Below are 17,886 nucleotides of genomic sequence, written 5' to 3' on the forward strand. Positions count from 1 at the left end.
TGAACCTAAATTATAAAATTTATATAAATTAAAAATTATAAAAAAAATAAACCTAATTATAATAAAATAAAATATTTCCATAATTTTATTTATATCAAATTAACTGCAAGAGAAAAATTCTTGACGAAATCTTATTAAAAATAAAAATATGACAAATATAATTAATACAAATATAAAATATAACATAAATAAGAAACTCACTCGGTAAATTACATAAATTAATGTCTCATTCATCACGATCACGATATCAATGAAACATCGAATCTTTCATCTTTATAAATCGATATCGCAAATCGATTTTTGATTTGCTACGATCACTCGCAGTTAAATCTTGAACGATATTAGAATATGTTTGAAACATGTATTCGAAATACGCAAAACACCTATTTTCATAAACATATAATTATTATTATAACTATTATTATATGTAGTCGATTTTCTTATGTAGATAAGAGAGGGAGATAAAAAATGTTTCAATTTATTATCTTATTACTTTATTATTCTGTTCAATTACCTTATGCAAAAATTTTTTTCACTTTCTGAAATAATAAAACTTCTTTTTCTACATAGCACGTGGTAAGCTATTCGGTATATATCATTCGTATAAAGTTTAATAAACTGCGTTCCATAATATCGAGGCATTTGAGACTGACAATACACTACTGTCATGCACATATCCAATCAGCTGTTTCTGTTTCGTTTCTCGTAGTTATCCGTCAGATCGTTGTTGATCTTGTGCCTGCTTTCGTCCTCGTTCAGAAATTAGCTTCGACGTAAAAGTTGATTAGAATAACGAATTTTAATCAACATATATATAACGATAGTGCTGAAACATAGTTAATAAAAAATTCGTTTCAATGGAAGGATCGCCGAGATGAACGACTAACCTCACTGTTTAGCCGCTAGGTTCCTCGAGCAACCATGTAAATCATTGAAAACATTCCAATGTATCATTTAAGTCGATCGTACAGCGCGGAAAGTTCATCCACGTTCTTTTCTGCGAAATATCAGAACGGTTTGAATTCTTCTCCTCGAAGTATTATCCTCAATGAGATTTCTCGTGGAATCAAGTTGCTGCAGTGCTCTCGAAAACTTGTAGTACGGGTGCTCGGTGTCGACGTTTGCACTAATTATAATATACTATGATGACCGAGAAATCCAGGAAAATAGTGACTAGATTTCACCCGACTCACGGGGAAAATATTATGTTGAGAGAGGACAACACTGTGGCATATCGTACTGCTAGTTTTGCAAACTCACTGGCCTTCAGCGAAAAGCCACTACAACCAGGTGAAATATTCTTGGTGGAAATTGAGAAGACTGAAAGAGGATGGAGTGGACACATGAGACTGGGACTGACTCTTATAGATCCTGCTTCTGTAAACAATAGTCTGCCACAGTTCGCTATGCCTAATCTTGCTAAGCTTGGTAATACATGGATATTTGCCATTACTAAAAGTCATACTATATGGGATAGTATTGAAGGATATGGTAGGGATTTGTAACTTGGTTTTATGTAGGTTAAACCTTTATTAACTAAGTTTTATGTCTATACATATTTAAGGTGAAGGAATACCATCTGGAGAGAAGAAATTAATCACAGATGGAGTAAATGTGCAAACTTCTCGAGGAGTTATCCCATTTAATTCTCTTAGACCAAATACAATTGATTCTTCTCAGTATATTCTACCTACAGATGCTGGTAGTCGTATTGGAATTATGTATGTGCCACAAGCTGGTTCAGATAAAGCAGAAATGCATTTTATAATTAATGGTGAAGACCAAGGTGTATGTGGAAAAGACATACCATATAAGGAAGGTCCTTTGCGTGCTGTAGTAGATGTATATGGTACCACAAAACAAGTCAGAATAGTTCAGCTATATGGTGGTATGTTCCTTTTGTTTTTTAGGTATACTATCTTTAGAGGAATTTTGTTTTCCTTAATAACTGTATGTTTCAGCAGTATCTACTCTACAAAGTGCCTGCCGTGATGCTATACTACAGTATACTGAAAGGAATGCAGTTGATTTGCTTCCACTTCCACGAGTTCTAAAAGATTATCTGTTGTATCAATCACAATGAAATTCCATCTTATCTCTTGACTGTATTTCCTCGACTCGTTTGTATAGCCATTTCGATACCCGTATAATTTCTTTGACAATTCATTTTTTCTACAACTTGCAATGCATTTATCGCATAAATCATACTTTCATTAATTCTAATTACTTTATCCTAGGACGGATGAATGAAACTTCGTAAAACAAATCTAGAATTGCTTTCATTCTTCCAATTAGCTGTTCTTTAACTTTTTTAACGCGTATAATTTAACATGTATGTAATACATATACTTTACGTAAATGCTAGGATGTAACATGTACATAATGTAAGAAGTTGTTGACAGAACACTGAATAAGTTCTGATAAGCGACGAAATATCGCCTTTTCTAATTCTTGCATTTAGCACTTATTAGCGATTACACTTTTACAAGTTTATGACTCTGCCATTCGCTAGAATTCTCACATTTCATGCCGCATATAAATCTAAATAAAATATCATCTAAAGCAAATTTCACTCAGATCTATCGAGGTATATCATTCTTTTTCTATTGTTACAATTCATCGTACGTAACGAGGACATTGTAAAATGAATTTGGTCGCACTGTTAAGATTCGCAAAAATGAATCCGATGTTTTTCAAAATAAATGTATTTATTAAAAAAAAAGGAAGAAAAAATCAGAGATTTTTTGAAACATCCAACCTTTTTCAATCTAGGGACTTGTGATCAAATAACTCAACGAACATTGTAATTGTATCAAGAATGCTTTACATTTTTTTAACTGCTTTTAATGTACGTTATAATAAAAAAGACTGTTCACAAATTAAATTTTTAAAAGGAACTTGCGAACCTGCTTGTCGGTAAAAAAATAATTAGCAATATCACATAAGTGAATAGAACGGTTAAGAAAGCGAGCCATCCAATCACAACCGAAGTGTACCTCCATGTCAACTCTTTTTTATTGGAAGATACTAAATTCGTATTGTCATCCACGTTCATTTCGATTGTAGCCGATACTTTCGGATCCAAAATGCTTAATAAAAATATCTGGCCTATTCTGCTTTTTAAAACCTTAACGGTAGCGACGGATATCCACGCAGGTGCTTCAGTGTTTATTTCATGCATATATCGCAGAATGTTGGTCAATATGAGTGAAAACGTGGCAACAGCAAGAGATTTCTCATAGAATAGAACTAAAAAAAGAAAAAATGCAATGATAATCTCCATCGATCAGAAGAATTCGTAAAATAAAAAAATTTAAACTTTCTCTCATTTAAGACTTTTTCATTCCCAATTATCCCATCTATATTTCATTCGTTAGTTTAAAAACAAAATAATTAAAAACTTACTTAATCGTGGAGGATGGGTCCCACTGAAGGGAAGCTGCCACTGAAGATGCAACAAGCAGAATAAATGCAAAATGAAATTCAAATTCGCTATTATCATACGTTCCATAGACTTTGGCTCTAGCCACAGTACCATCAGTGTCATGGTCATTAAGACTGTATGTAAATGTAAAATAATTCTTTTTATCATATTACATATCCATTTATCATAAAATCTTCGTCACATTTTACAAACCTATAGCCGACGTCATATACGTTGCAGTATTCATAGAGGAATGTCTTCTTAAAAGAATGTGGTATGATAATTGATCGGTGGTAAAACCTAAACCGTACTTGGAATCTATTATACGTTCACTTTTAAAAAGATCCACCACTTCCCATTCCAAATTGTCCTCGGTCGAATTCTCTGAAAACTGAGAGTAATATAGAGCGTAAGAATTCTTAAATTTTCTTTAGAAAATTCGAATAATTGATCCATTAAATTACCAATGACATTAATGTTTCACATTACCAATAAATCAAACAATCTAAAATTGGTCATCTACAGTTTATAAGGAATTAGATAATTAACGAGGTCTTCAAGACATTGAAGTTTCATACATACATCGTTTAATGTGAAGGAACGTAAACTAATCTCGTTGCTCCCATGAGACCACGAAGCAATATGAATAGTACAATTCATCATATCATAAGGCCACCAAGTGTGATCAGATTCGCAAAATGTTGTGTATGTCGTCATTGGTACACAAAGTATCACACCATCGTGTTGTACTATGCACTCAGCTTGTGGCATCTCAACATCAACGCCCGTATCTGTTCTAAATGTCAAGATTAATAATAATAGTTAAATATTTAAATCTTATAACAGATGGACTCTCGAAATTTAGAAGCTAAAAATGATCGTTACAAAGATTGTTAATAAACGTTGAATCATGCAACATATATTTTTATTAATAATTAGACTGTAAATATTTGTATTTACATCTTTATCAATAACCAGACTGCGAGATGTTTTAACAACAACTAGACTGCAAATATGAATGTAATTAGAAAGATGACACTTAAGTAGAAAATTGCATTAGTTATTAAATATTATAACAAGGGGTGCATACCTTGGATATTTTTGCACGTTACGTACATTCTGTGCATTTTTGTATCTTGAAATTTCGCATAAATATATAAAAATTAGCGGTCTATTGATAACTTACGTGCTGTGCGTTACGATATCCGGAACCCAGATCTCGTAGCTTTTTACGTGAAGAGAAGTGATAGAATCAAATTGCGATTTGTCCCAAGTGAAATGAGAGTCTTTCCAAACCTATTATTTATTAGAAATATGGAAAATTGAAATTCCTTACATCTGTTATCTAATAAAAATCAAAAATACATCAGAATGATATTACTCACCAATTTTAGCCAAACATCGAATATAACGTTGTTGCTTATATCATTCTAACAAATAAAAATAAAGAAGATAATATATCTAAATCTATAAATGTATTATACGTTGTTATTATAGTTATAAAAATTGAAATCCTTTCAGTTTTATTTATCCATAATTATGTAATTAATGTACATCTTATAAAAAATAAGCGTATAAGAAGCGTTATAAGAAATATTCAAGGAAATATGTATAAAGATCCTTATTATGAAATTTTCCAGAGAAATAGAAAATCTTTTTATCTTCACATCATAAAAATTACTTACAACTTGAAATTGTTGTATGTTTAATCCCAAGTTAATAACAGTGGCGTTGTTATAATGTTTTGTGGGCCTGATTTCCCTATCGTAATCGCAAAATAAATAATCTTTCAGCCGCGTTAACGCAGAAGTGGTGGTGATGTCTTTGCACTGCATCGCGCAAATTCTCCGTTTATCTAACAGAATGTTGAGGATTACAAATAAAACAGAAAACAAATTCTTCATGTTTAAACCGTGAGGGCACGAAACCAAATGACAGATCTACAACTGTGCATCGATAGATCGAGAAGAGCAGTCGCACGCCCAGTGAAACGTTAAACCGAGAAGGTTGAAAACCGCCCCCTTTTCTTCGTTATCATTTAAACTTTTATCAATTTTAGAATTTTCAGTTGTACTATCAAATAAAATAGAAATAGATGATTTTTTATTCGGGAGATCGTTTCGATGAGACAATCGAGGCTGAATATAAAATTGTTAGAAAAATCGTGACGTCTTACTGGCAGTCTGAAAAATATTGATCTTGAATCATACTTTTTGAAGCTTAAGATGAAATTAGATTCGTCTACAGTATGGTCAAGTATAAACAGCTTGTCTTTTATAGTTATACTTAATTATAAAATTTCGTTCGTATTCTATAATTATGCTTAACTATTTATCACGGTGATAAATTTAAAGATCTATATTTATACATTTCTATCAAAAGACAATAAAAAGTATCAGTATCATTTATTATAAAAGCATCTATTAATAGAATCAATCTATCGCGATATCGATAAATAAAAATAGATTTATTAGAAACTACTCGGATCAAAATTCAAACATCTATGTACATAATTTATTTGATAGCTCTACAAATCATCGATCGATTGGAAAACACCATTCGTCTATAATTTAACATACTGAATAGAATGTGCACAAGGAGTAACTGAAACTCCCATAAATGTAATAAGAAAAAAAAAAGGCATCTCCATAAATGATCGTTTATTGACAATGAGAATCTACAATTGATTTTTGATGAAACGTAGAACAAGAAACGATTTTTCATGTGGATGGTACAAGAGTGATCAGAATGATAATGTAGATGAAAATGATCACGAAGAAAGACAGCCATTCAATGATGGCCGCGAAATGTCTCCACGACGATTCCTTCGGTTCGCTTCCAGATTTTGGTAAGTCTGAATTATCCTCGCCTTCTCCACCCAATATTCCCGTGGTGGACAATTTGGAATCGTCGTCAGTAAGAATCAGAAAACGCCCAGCTCTGTTACTCAAGATGAACGATGTGGTCGTAGAGATCCAATAGGGCACCTCGATACTCATTTCTTGCATTTTACGGAGTGCAGCGGTTAAAACTAAGGCGAACACGGCTAAAGCTAATGAATCTCGGTAGTACAGTACTGAAAAAAAAAAAACAAGTATTTGAATTGTAGTGAATATATCTGTTACGATTATTACGTTGATTACAAGATCAGTTGCCGGCAAGTAAAGAACAGGGTATCCACTTTGATAGTCTAATAGAATATTTCAATGTGACAGATATGGTAGAATGGTTGGATAAGATATTTGCGTGAGTTATGCGAATGTTGAATAGAATTATGTTTCAGTAGTATTATATTTAGCTAGCATTATGTAATAAATACTTACATATATTTGGAGGATTGATACCATTGTGAGGTAGCTGCCAATGCAAATCGAACATACAAAGCATATGGCAGATTAAGTTCACACCGGCGACAGCCATTCTTTCCGTTGATCTCGAATCCAACCAAAGTACAGTTAACGTAAGTAACATCATCGCTATAGCAGGTGTGATATACGTAGTATGCATTACACCATAATGCCGACTTATAGCGAACTCATAAACGATCATTGGATAAGTATCGTTTGGACAGCATTTATATTTCCTTAATACTTTGTACGCGTTTAGTACTTTGAAATCCCACTCGGTATTATTCGCAAACCCATCCATTTGGAACTATCAAATCACGTAAGATTAAATATTATATTATGATATTAATCCTTCATGGGCAAGCACATATATTTCCGCGTCTCTATTTTCGTGGACAAACTGGGACGTCTGTATCCCACGTCCAATTCTTTTATTGTTCTAAGCTTTTAAAACTTTTGGAATATTTATAGAAGCTTGTACTATGTTACACAATCGGCTTTCAAGTAAAATAATTAAAATGTTTTCCGGGACAATTAAAGATTCGCTTGAAAGGAATTCACGAATGAAATTTCACTTTGTGCACAAGCGACTTAGGTTGCCTACGAAGAATTAATATCAATTATTTAAGATATCATAAATTTTCTCGAATTTCACTCAAAGAGTCTATCGAAATTCTATCGCCTTATTTATTTCGCTAGCTTTGGAATTTCGAAAATATTTATGAAAATTGGAACCATTTCAACTCAATACCAATTACCGCTTTCTTGTCTAGATTAAAATTCACTTCCTCGCCCGAATGAGACCACGAACCAAAATTAATTCGACACCGATGCGTGTCGTAGGGCCATGAAGCAAAGTCTGTCGCGCATTTAGCAACGTGCATCACCGATGGCACACAGCTAACCGATCCTGTGCTGAAGACCAAACACGTCGTCGGTGGTATACCGGTCTGGTCGAACATCATATCACCACTATGCAGAAGAAATGAGATATTTAACGATTAACAGACGATACCTACAAACGATAATCATATATATATTTATATCTTTTATTTCAGCCAAAAGGAAATTAAGTTCAAGAAAAATTAGTATTCTAGCGCTTCTAATACTTATAATTGAAATATCGATGATTTTTCAAAATCGGAGAGCACAAGATGAGCGCAAGATTCTAATTTAATAAAAGGACCAAACTTGATTTCGTATTCCAATTAAAATTCATATTTTCGATGTCAATTCCTATTATTCTAAGATTTTTGAGAATGCTTGAGAATATTTTTTGAGGAATGTAATAACGATCATTCTGCTGCTTACGAATTATAAACGGAAATATCAGGAATCCAAATGCTATCGCTTCGTACGTGAATAAAATTGATTCCATCAAAGTCGCTGGGCTTCCAAGACAGATGAGCGTCGTTCCAAACCTACGAAGAAAAGTGCTTGAATTTTTCCGTGAGAAATACAACAGATAAATAGGTAAATTAAAGAATAAACGTCACTTACGAGCGTCATCCAACTGTGCAGTGTCATTCTGCCATTCCAATCATCCTAGAGACCGATTCCAGCAAATAATAGTACAGACGTACAATAAGATCGAGATCTTTAGATTGTGAACAATTTAAATAATTTTGAAAAGATAGATTTTATTTTTTAATTGACACTTACGAAATCCAGGATTTTTGGTAGTAGTTGCATGGTGACGTTGTTGGCAACCTGGTGAGATAGAGTCGGTCGTATGCTGCTGTCGTATTCACAGAATAGGAACCTCTTCAACCTCAACATTGGCGGGACGGTGTCATGACTTTTGCAATTGTATGCAAGTTCGACATCCTCGATAAAAGCAATTGCTAAGACAGTATTTGGAATCGAAATGAAACTTTTTGAATGGCAGAATTCTGAAGTAGTAGAGTTGTAATAATAATATCCTCGTAAACCTCACGAATAATAAAAAAAAAGTAACAAGGAGTAATTATAATATTAAAATAATAATTTAACGAATTTTATTAACATTAAGAGAAAAGGAAAATTAAATTTACAAATTACATAATAGTGAATCTTTCAATAATTTAGTTACCACTAAAAACATACAGTACGTAATGTAATTACGTAAAACTGTATTTTTAAAATGATCGTGGCTGTTTTAGCTATTATTAAAGCATGAAGCTTATTACCATCTTAAGCGATGGACTTTTGTATCTTCTTGAAAGGTTCAGAATTCGAATTAAATATAATATGTTCGTTCATACCACCAAAATTGTTAACATTTAAAAAAAAACATTTAACATTTAAAAAAAATTCTGACGATATAATATCAAGAAAAATCATAGATAGAACACAATTTTTATAATTTTTTATTTCCTGTCTTAAGTTAAAAGAGAGAGATGACAGCGACGGTCGATGACACTTTACCCGAATTATAGCCAAGAAGAAGGAAGCATCCAAGCACCGTTAGTATTCTCATTTTGATTGAAATGAGCCAACAGCCATCAGTCGACTGAACGATTTCTCGTTCGTGGCAGAACGATTATCAGACGCCCCGTGAAATTCGAAGCTACAGATACGCGAGACGCCCCCAGGGTGGTTCAATACTTTTCAAATATTTTCAGATAGAGTAATAATAACGAGAGGATTCACTATGTATAAGCAATCTGACTAGCCGACAGAATTTTCGAAGAGTTTATTCAACCGTGTTCCTGGAGAGTTATCGTTTTCGTTGTAGAATGATTCGAAGCATAATTTCTAAAATACTTTCGCGATCAATCACATCATACTCGGATTAAATTCACTTCTCCTGATCATATTATCCATTAAACAAATAATAACTCCTCTTATCAAATCAAAATAAATATGTCGAAAGTCTTCATATTGCAGGAAGACAAAATTCCATTTAACAAACGATAAAGTAACACATTATATTAAAACAAAGGATTCCAACATTCGGTCCATCCATGTACGTGTAGTCTGTTAACTATGCACCGTATACATTCAATGCACAAAATTGTTTCGTAACAACATATAATATAACTTTATTTGAAAGATAAAGAGAAAAACACAAGCAATATTTTAAAGAGTAAAAAATGCGCTATATAGAGAATATTTTAACCATAGAAAACAGTATAACAAACATATTAATACTACGGTAGAAATCTTTATAATAGCCTTCATAACAAAAGGGTTAACATCCTAGTCGCGATATCCGGCGGAACAAGTTCCCTCATTGTTAAAATGAGTTCATCGCTACAGTTTCTCTCGTACGTGCTTACAATACTGATAAAGTGGCTATTTGCACATGCGTAGTACTATGTTTTCCTTTATATACAACCTACGCGCTATACCGCCTGCCAGTCTGCCGCACGTCTTCGTGTGACCGGACAATAGTTGTGTAAATTTGTTTTCTCTCTGGGCGTCGAAATTAATTGGAACAATACGTGAACGAATCGGGCGAAGGATCAGAATCGAATTGCTGGGAAAAATATGAAATACATCGGGGCACTCGATGTGGGCACTACTACCGTGCGTTTTCATATAATCGACGAAGAAGCGAACACGATTGCTTCCTCAGCAGAGAAGGTTCGTTATGTTTATTATCAGCTTTCGCAAATATCGCTTAAGATCAACGAAGAGATATAGGTCTGCTGACAATGTTCGTAGTTTTTGATTTCTAACAGGTGGAATTTGAAAATTTATAACAGTTTGTTAGAAGATTTATTTTAGAGTGTGATAAATAATAAAGGGAGTATGATAGATGTTAAAGATTGGAAGAATTATTTGGAGGATCTTAAACGAGATTATTTTGAACCTCTTCGTTTGATCACGTAATTAAGTGTCGTATCTTGTATTCTTATCTTGTATTCTTCTGTTCCTTATTTTCTAACTGGGACAGGTATTCTAGAGCGAACCTTAAGTCTTAAATTACAAATTCAAGTTGGAAAGTCAGAAATAGACAGAAATGTTGAACTAACTTTCAGATAAATGTGCAACTATGGATGAATCGATAACGGTAGATTATAAAGGAGTGTCCTATTCTCACACATGTAAGGAACTATTTAAAATATTAATAATCCTATGATTTGTCTTAGCAATAAATTTTTATTTCCAATCAATGATTGTATATATATCTTCAGGCATGTGTACACGTGTACATGCTTGTAATAAGCATTCGTACATTGATAGTATGTGCATAGATAAAGTATACATTTTTTACTGTTGTAACTGTTGTAAGTATAATAGCTTCTTTTACGCGAGATGAAGTCTTTTATATCTAAAGACTATTTTTTGACTTTCTTAGCCAATGGAAAAGATATTACCTTATCAATCTCTCGATTAGGAATCACTGACAAAAACAGAAATAAAGCTATTGAGTGATATAACCGAATCGATTATATATTACAATATTTCTCAAACATAGCAACAACTGTATAATTAAATCCTCCGTTGGAAAGAAATACTTGTCATAATAACACGAATAATTCTGCTTATATCATAGTATGTTATAGTTACTTATCTATCATTTTTAAATTGCTATTATCAATACGAAAGAAAATATGCGATTAAAAGTGGTTCGTCGCATTTAAATAGCATATATAATATTATAACCGATACCTTTCCTTAAACAGATATGAATAGTAATTGTAAAGGAACGATTTAAACATTTTAAATAAACAAACAGAAAAAAACAGTATGAAGATATGTAAAAGTAATGTGTCACGAATAGAGAAATTCTCCTAGCTTAGAAAATTACAAATCGAAAGATGTTACATAAATAATATAAAGAATTACTATTGACCTTCTCACTTTAATCTTTGCTTACGTGGTAATATAAGTCGAATAAATTTTGCCGTGTCGGTTTTTTATTCAGAATTTATAATTCAGAATATAAATTGTCATTCATTGTTCAAATGTATGAAGCGATTTTCACGGTATTACATTCTGTCTACATTTGTTTTCTTGTCGCAGATGGGTCGTGACGATATGATATCAACAATAGAAGATCCTGATGATTTAACGATATCACAAGTCCTTAGACGCGTTGTTAATTACATTAAATCGATATTATATTTGTCGCTGGCAACTGCTTTTAGAAAAGATAACGTGTCAGTAAATGTATGTTGACATTACTTTGACGTTATTTACTAGCTTTTGCTAGTTTACTGCGATAAAATATATTAAATTATAAAATGGTTCGATTTCAGAACAAACACGACGTAAACAATAACCATCGTCGCTTGATCTCTACAAATAATCTCCATATAAAATTTCTATTCAAAATATTCAAATTTCTATTATCCGAGCTAGTATAGAGTAGAATTTCAGTTGTACAAACACATATTCTTATAAGAGATATATTAATTTATGAAAGCCACAAGTGAAAAATATGCTAATTCATTCGTGAACAAAATTTACAAGATACTGAATTCATTTGATTAATGATATAGAGGGGCGAATGAATTTATTACGCAATCTAATCTAGCTAAAACGTCAAAGTCCTTTATTCTTTTAAATACCAGGTTCAACTTTTATATCCAAAGCCAGGCTTCGTAGAAATAGATCCAGACAAGCTATGGACGATCATCGTGGACGTAATAAAGAACACTTTAAAAGGTAAGCTCTAGCAATCGAATAGAACATTGCAGTTCCGATGAATCGAAATTATCTTTTTTCTTTTATTACTATAGAAGCGAATGTGGACCCGGAATCGATCGTTGGTATCGGTATTTCCACGCAACGAGGTAGCTTTACGACATGGAACTCGAAAGATGGAAAACATTATCACAAGTCAGTATAACCAACCATTAATTATGCATTTCCATAGTCTCTTATTAATATTCGAACGTTTTATTTTACGTTTCAGCTTTATCACATGGAAAGATCTACGTGCTGACAGCATAGTGAAGCAATGGAACTCGTCGTTGACGTTGAAAGGATTGCGATTAGGATCGTACATTTTGCACAAGATTCTCGGCAAAGAACGATTCTTGTTGATGAGTGTTTTTAAATTCCTGAATACACAGGTTCGTATCTCCTTTAAATTTTCACAAAATTACGTGCCTTCTTTGTATCTTGACATTATTCTTTTCATAATAGTTTAGAAAAAGAAAATTTTCTTTCCTTTCGAATGGAACGTGAACTACAAATTCTGAATGAAAGACGAAAAATGAAAATTGTAATCACTTCGTTTTGAACGATTGATTTACTAAGTTCATTTTTGGTAATTATGCTGAAAAGCGAGCCTCATCTCCGATGATCTTGACCTTGAGATATGTCGTAAAGGGAAAGATTCTGAGTAACGTGCACTTCGTCTTTTGGACCCCCCTCCCCACCTCCTATGAAATCTAATCCAACTTACCACTATTATCGCAATACTACACAAATGCAATTTCATCTTTAACCGCCATATAATTTGGAGTAGATTTAATCTAACAATATAATCTAATCGTTTTCTTATCATAATTTTAAAAACAAGGTCGTCCCTCCCACATCTGGGACAAAGTACATGTTGCTCAGGACCCTCCCCTTTACGATATATTCGAAATTCAACACAATGGGAGTTGAAGCCTCCCTTTATGCATAATTGTCTCATTTTCAATCGATTTCTTAAATCTGAGTTAATCTTCTGTAATCAAAATTTTGTTACTATTTTGATTGCTATTTTTTACTCTGTTATGAACGAAAGATTATCCTAATATAATGACAGAATACGGTAGTATAGAGTGATAGAAAATAAAATAATATTCAGAACACGTAGACGGTTATGAAATTTTGATTTACATATCGTTTATTTTTTTGCTACTTGTTTTGCGATGCAACTTAGATAACTCTAAGGTTATTGTGGACTCTGCAAAACGTGCCAGGTTTGCAGGAGGCGGCGAACGACGGAAACGCCTTATTCGGAAGCATTGATTGTTGGCTTTTGTATAAACTTACGGGTATTCATTTCAACATTATATTTTAAAAGCATATATTTATTTTAAACGAGTAAAGACAGTTCATATACCCAATTGTTTTCATTTTATTATTTATTTAGAACGTTCAAGATAATACAGTTTATCAAGACTTTATTTCAATTTAATTATTAACTATACTTGCTTTAATTTTAATATCATCACACCAAGACGTATTATCTTAAAACGATGAAATAAAAGGAGTAATTTTCTTATTTATGTATAGTAGGATCTTTGAAATAATGTATTTTTTCTATAGGAAAACACGTGACAGACGTTTCGAACGCAGCAGCAACTGGACTTTTCGACCCATTTCTTATATCTTGGTCTGACCTAATAATGAGTCTTCTGGGAATTCCACGTAATATGTTTCCGGAAGTAGTTGATACCTGTAGGAATTTTGGCGTTACCCCAAAGGACATATTTGGTGTTGAAATTCCTATATTTTGCTCGGTAAGTTGTACAACTTTATTTTAGAACTTGAAACGACCGAACAATTCTCAATATCAGATATTTTGTTTATAAATTAACAACGTAATTTGAAATAGATGGCAGATCAATCGGCCTCGCTGTTTGGTTCCGGATGCATGCAGCCTGGAGATTTGAAAATTACTCTGGGAACTGGGTCCTTTATGAATGTGAATTCAGGAAGAAAATTACATGCTTCGAGCGCAGGTGATTTTTCGATTAGAATAAATAATTGTTTTATTTATTTCTAACAGAATAATATTCTTAGAAGTCGCAGAACACATGCAGAGATTATTCTGCAGTCATGTTTCTAGAAAAAGAATAGACGATCTAAGTATTAGTATATTTAAAAGACAAATGTAATCATGATTTTTTATCTTTTTCTCAATAGGTTTGTATCCTGTAATCGGATGGCGGATAGGCGATGAATTAGTATACATGATAGAAGGTGCATGGAACGACACTGGAACTATTGTCGAATGGGCCAAAAATATAGGTAATTACTCTTAACGAAATTTTCGAGTATATCTACACTGTCATTCGCAAGTAGTATGATTTGAAGTAATACGATCTAAGTTGGTTAACAAATCGTTGGAAGACTTATTTCGTTTCAGGTATAATCGACAATCTTGCTGAAACAGCGAACATCGCAAACTCAGTAAACGACTCTGATGGAGTATACTTTATTCCCGCATTTAGCGGATTACACGTGAGTTCAATGCTTTAAAAATCGTGTTCATAAAAATTTAAAAGTTTTAATTCGATGAAATCGATAGGATTAAGAAAATTCCTTACAATTTATTTACAGATTCCAATAAGCGATTACAAAGCAGCAGCAGGTTTTATAGGCATAAAACCTACTACAAATAAAAGTCACATTATTCGATCGTTGTTAGAAAGCATCGTTTTCGGAATAATGCAACTTTTCTACGTACTAGGCAAAGAAACTAACTTCGCTCATCAGAAAATACGGTTAGCAAAGAATTCCTTATGGAAATCACGTTAGACATAAAAAGAATATCAAAAAATTTGAAATATCCACTAATAATCCTTCTTATTATTGTGTTAATTGTGTTAATAATTAATATTGTATAATTGTATTATTGGTTAATCGTGCTTTGCTATTCTTGTCATAGGATCGATGGTGGAGTGTCAGCAAATGATTTTGTGTTGCAATTATTAGCCGACCTAACAGGTCTTGACGTAGAACGAGCGACAACCACAGAGATGTCTATCTTAGGAGTGGCATTTCTCGCTGGCTTACAATGCGGTATGTAAATTGCTAGACCGCATTGAACTCTCTACAACTAGAATCCTTGTATCATAAATGAGCACAACAATAACTTGAATGGTCTACTATGTTCGACTTATATTTTTCATTATTCTGTTCCTCATTCTTACACAAATTTAACCCAAACTATTGTAATCACATATGTTAATATCGTGATCACATCGGTTAGAAACTGAGCCATAAATTAAGTTGTATCCGTTTGAAAGAAACATTATAAATGTAGTATTATACGATGCAAAATCTAGCATAACATGCTATTATTATTATTATTATTATTATTATTATTCTACTTTCGCACAGTACAATAATGGAGAAAGTTTGAAACAGTGCGCTTATTTAATCGCACTTTCTCGCGTAATACAAAATGTAGAGAGGCTAATAACGTGAAACTATATTATTTTTTTCCTCTCCTACGTTCTCTGATAACCCTTCTGCTTTCCATTTTAATTATGTTAACTTTAATTATACTTTAATTATTTGCTTATTTAGGTGTATGGAAGAACAGAGAGGATATACAGAAACTTCGAAAGACAGCAGGGATATTCCATCCAAATAAAAAGAACATGATTCATTATCAACCGATAATTGCTCAATGGAAACAAGCTCTCGAAAGATTCGGCGGATGGTATTCTCAAGATTCGTAATTGATATTAAATACATACGAAACGAAAAAGAAATCGTTGTACGAGTGAAAAATACATTAAGAAATGCGATATTCTGTGATAGCAAAAATTTCTTAATAATATATTTGCATATTGATATTTATGTATTGTTGTAATAAAATTTGTATTTTTATTAAAAAAACGATATAATATTCCTTTAAATCCACGAGAAAATAGTCACGGTTCTAAAAAATAAATATATCTCTGTTCAATTACACATTCTATTCATAACAAATATTTTAGTGAAACAATTTACTATTATTCAAAAAAATTAAAAATTTCCTATATGTCTATACCTAATTGGAAATAGTATTGAATTGTCATATCTACATATATACTTAACAAAAATTGCGGATACACGCTTGATGAAAATGGTACGAAAATTCTCGGCATACTTCTACATTTTACTTCTTCCTTTATTTTAAAATTAGTAGATACACGTTCGACAAAAGTTGCTCGTATCGTATTAACAAAAAAGAGAGGGGAAACGTTTAATTTATTAATTTTGTTCGACAAAAGTCGGGGCTATCGAACGAAGGTTAAAGGTAATATGCCTGACATTGAAGAGGTCCTGAACACATAAGAAAATTATACATTAGTCTGCGAAGCGAAGACATTTTGTACTGATATTTGTGTGATTTTTCATGGAAACTTCACCTGTGATATTAAAGATTTCCATTGCGTTAAATGGACTTTCACACTCTGGTTAAATTTTTATTTTTCTGACATGACCCATTTGTCCATGTGTTTCATGAAAATACGAAATTACCAAATTGAAGATTCGTAATAGTTTCGAATAAGAAATAACTTCATCTGGAAATTAATGCTGATTAAAAATATAATTCGAGTAGTCGAGGAATAAGAAACTCTCATATCTCTTACAGACATATGCCTGAATCATTTTTAAAGATATACTCTTTTTCTACATTTTTGATCGATTCAATAGTTTTTATTATTTCAACAGGTTGAAATAAACGAACATTAATTGTTTTAGAAAGTTGCGTAAACCAGTTTTCTAACATTATTATACAATTATGGCGGAGATTGCGTGATAGACTTTCTCGATTACGTTTACCTCACGCAAGTTTGCTCGCATAGGATGCATCTGCATCCGTAGAGAAAGTGCCGAAGAAAGTGAACTAAGAAGTCACATTTCACAAACGATCTAGGAAAGTAGGAAACAAAAGCGTCCAACTCACTGGAAGAAGGAAAATCTCTAATTTAAAGATTGAGTTAGAGAAATTGCGTCATATTGATTAATTTACATTTTTCCTTTTTTCTTTTTTTTTTTTTTTTGCGAGAGTGTCGTAATCGAATGCAAATTTTATGTAATTTTGCAGCTAAAATGTCGAGATGAGCATCTTAAAGTATTTTCTTATTCGAATGATGTCAAATAACTCACAACTGAATATTATTAATGGAAACTCATTTGCATATTATTTAGTTTAAATATTATTCTACTCCAAGAATTCGTTATCATAAACATTGCTATAGATAAAAAAAATTCTTGCTTTCAAAAACTGATTCAATTCTATGTTTCGAAATTTCTTCACGTAACTTAATGAACTGAATGAAGCTTGTTAACATTTATCCAGGTAGAAAATATCGATCCAGATACTCGGACGATAATCGCCGATACGGCGTTTGTATGCAAATAAGCACGACCTCGACTTTTTAAATTCAGCGTAATGTTTCTAATGAACTTCCAACTCCAGCCAATCGTTCTATCATTATAGAAATCGACATTCAGTCCTTG

General features: G+C 32.4%; 4 protein-coding genes across 4 annotated transcripts in view; 2 read left to right on the plus strand and 2 right to left on the minus strand.

The window, feature by feature from the left end:
* Nab2 (Nuclear polyadenosine RNA-binding 2) overlaps positions 1-17,886 on the minus strand; it is a 239,919-nt gene that overhangs the window by 44,469 nt on the left and 177,564 nt on the right. The gene's annotated exons all lie outside the window — the stretch shown is intronic.
* LOC139987297 (neuralized-like protein 2) lies at positions 659-2,108 on the plus strand. The gene is made up of 3 exons (XM_072003399.1): positions 659-1,491; positions 1,565-1,888; positions 1,965-2,108. The coding sequence occupies exons 1-3, from the start codon at positions 1,143-1,145 to the stop codon at positions 2,081-2,083; spliced, it is 792 nt and encodes a 263-aa protein (XP_071859500.1). The 5' UTR covers positions 659-1,142; the 3' UTR covers positions 2,084-2,108.
* Positions 2,802-9,300, minus strand: Nachra9 (nicotinic acetylcholine receptor alpha9 subunit). The gene is made up of 14 exons (XM_072003564.1): positions 9,178-9,300; positions 8,434-8,615; positions 8,272-8,316; positions 8,083-8,192; positions 7,530-7,743; positions 6,748-7,078; positions 6,151-6,500; positions 5,110-5,364; positions 4,810-4,854; positions 4,611-4,720; positions 4,007-4,220; positions 3,638-3,815; positions 3,406-3,558; positions 2,802-3,249 (listed from the first exon to the last, which is right to left on the minus strand). The coding sequence occupies exons 1-14, from the start codon at positions 9,227-9,229 to the stop codon at positions 2,888-2,890; spliced, it is 2,601 nt and encodes an 866-aa protein (XP_071859665.1). The 5' UTR covers positions 9,230-9,300; the 3' UTR covers positions 2,802-2,887.
* Positions 10,096-16,148, plus strand: LOC139987294 (glycerol kinase 5). The gene is made up of 12 exons (XM_072003391.1): positions 10,096-10,338; positions 12,276-12,369; positions 12,444-12,543; positions 12,620-12,779; positions 13,580-13,694; positions 13,969-14,162; positions 14,258-14,384; positions 14,569-14,673; positions 14,792-14,886; positions 14,986-15,149; positions 15,314-15,447; positions 15,958-16,148. Exons 1-12 carry the CDS (start codon positions 10,243-10,245, stop codon positions 16,110-16,112), a joined length of 1,539 nt encoding a protein of 512 aa, XP_071859492.1. The 5' UTR covers positions 10,096-10,242; the 3' UTR covers positions 16,113-16,148.

Source organism: Bombus fervidus, chromosome 5 (assembly GCF_041682495.2).
Source record: "Bombus fervidus isolate BK054 chromosome 5, iyBomFerv1, whole genome shotgun sequence".
NCBI lineage: Eukaryota > Metazoa > Arthropoda > Insecta > Hymenoptera > Apidae > Bombus > Bombus fervidus.

What these genes read in the sequence shown, in the direction of transcription:
- LOC139987297 (XM_072003399.1), top strand. Translation starts at nt 1,143, where the DNA reads ATGATGACCGAGAAATCCAGGAAAATAGTGACTAGATTTCACCCGACT. An exon ending in GGATAGTATTGAAGGATATG is followed by an intron (nt 1,492 to 1,564) that starts GTAGGGATTTGT and finishes TACATATTTAAG; the next exon opens with GTGAAGGAATACCATCTGGA. An exon ending in AATAGTTCAGCTATATGGTG is followed by an intron (nt 1,889 to 1,964) that starts GTATGTTCCTTT and finishes ATGTTTCAGCAG; the next exon opens with TATCTACTCTACAAAGTGCC.
- Nachra9 (XM_072003564.1), bottom strand. Translation starts at nt 9,229, where the DNA reads ATGAGAATACTAACGGTGCTTGGATGCTTCCTTCTTCTTGGCTATAAT. An exon ending in TGCACAGTTGGATGACGCTC is followed by an intron (nt 8,193 to 8,271) that starts GTAAGTGACGTT and finishes TTTTCTTCGTAG; the next exon opens with GTTTGGAACGACGCTCATCT. An exon ending in TTAATCTAGACAAGAAAGCG is followed by an intron (nt 7,079 to 7,529) that starts GTAATTGGTATT and finishes GTGATTTGATAG; the next exon opens with TTCCAAATGGATGGGTTTGC.
- LOC139987294 (XM_072003391.1), top strand. Translation starts at nt 10,243, where the DNA reads ATGAAATACATCGGGGCACTCGATGTGGGCACTACTACCGTGCGTTTT. An exon ending in GATGGAAAACATTATCACAA is followed by an intron (nt 12,544 to 12,619) that starts GTCAGTATAACC and finishes TTTACGTTTCAG; the next exon opens with CTTTATCACATGGAAAGATC. An exon ending in GCTTTTGTATAAACTTACGG is followed by an intron (nt 13,695 to 13,968) that starts GTATTCATTTCA and finishes TTTTTTCTATAG; the next exon opens with GAAAACACGTGACAGACGTT.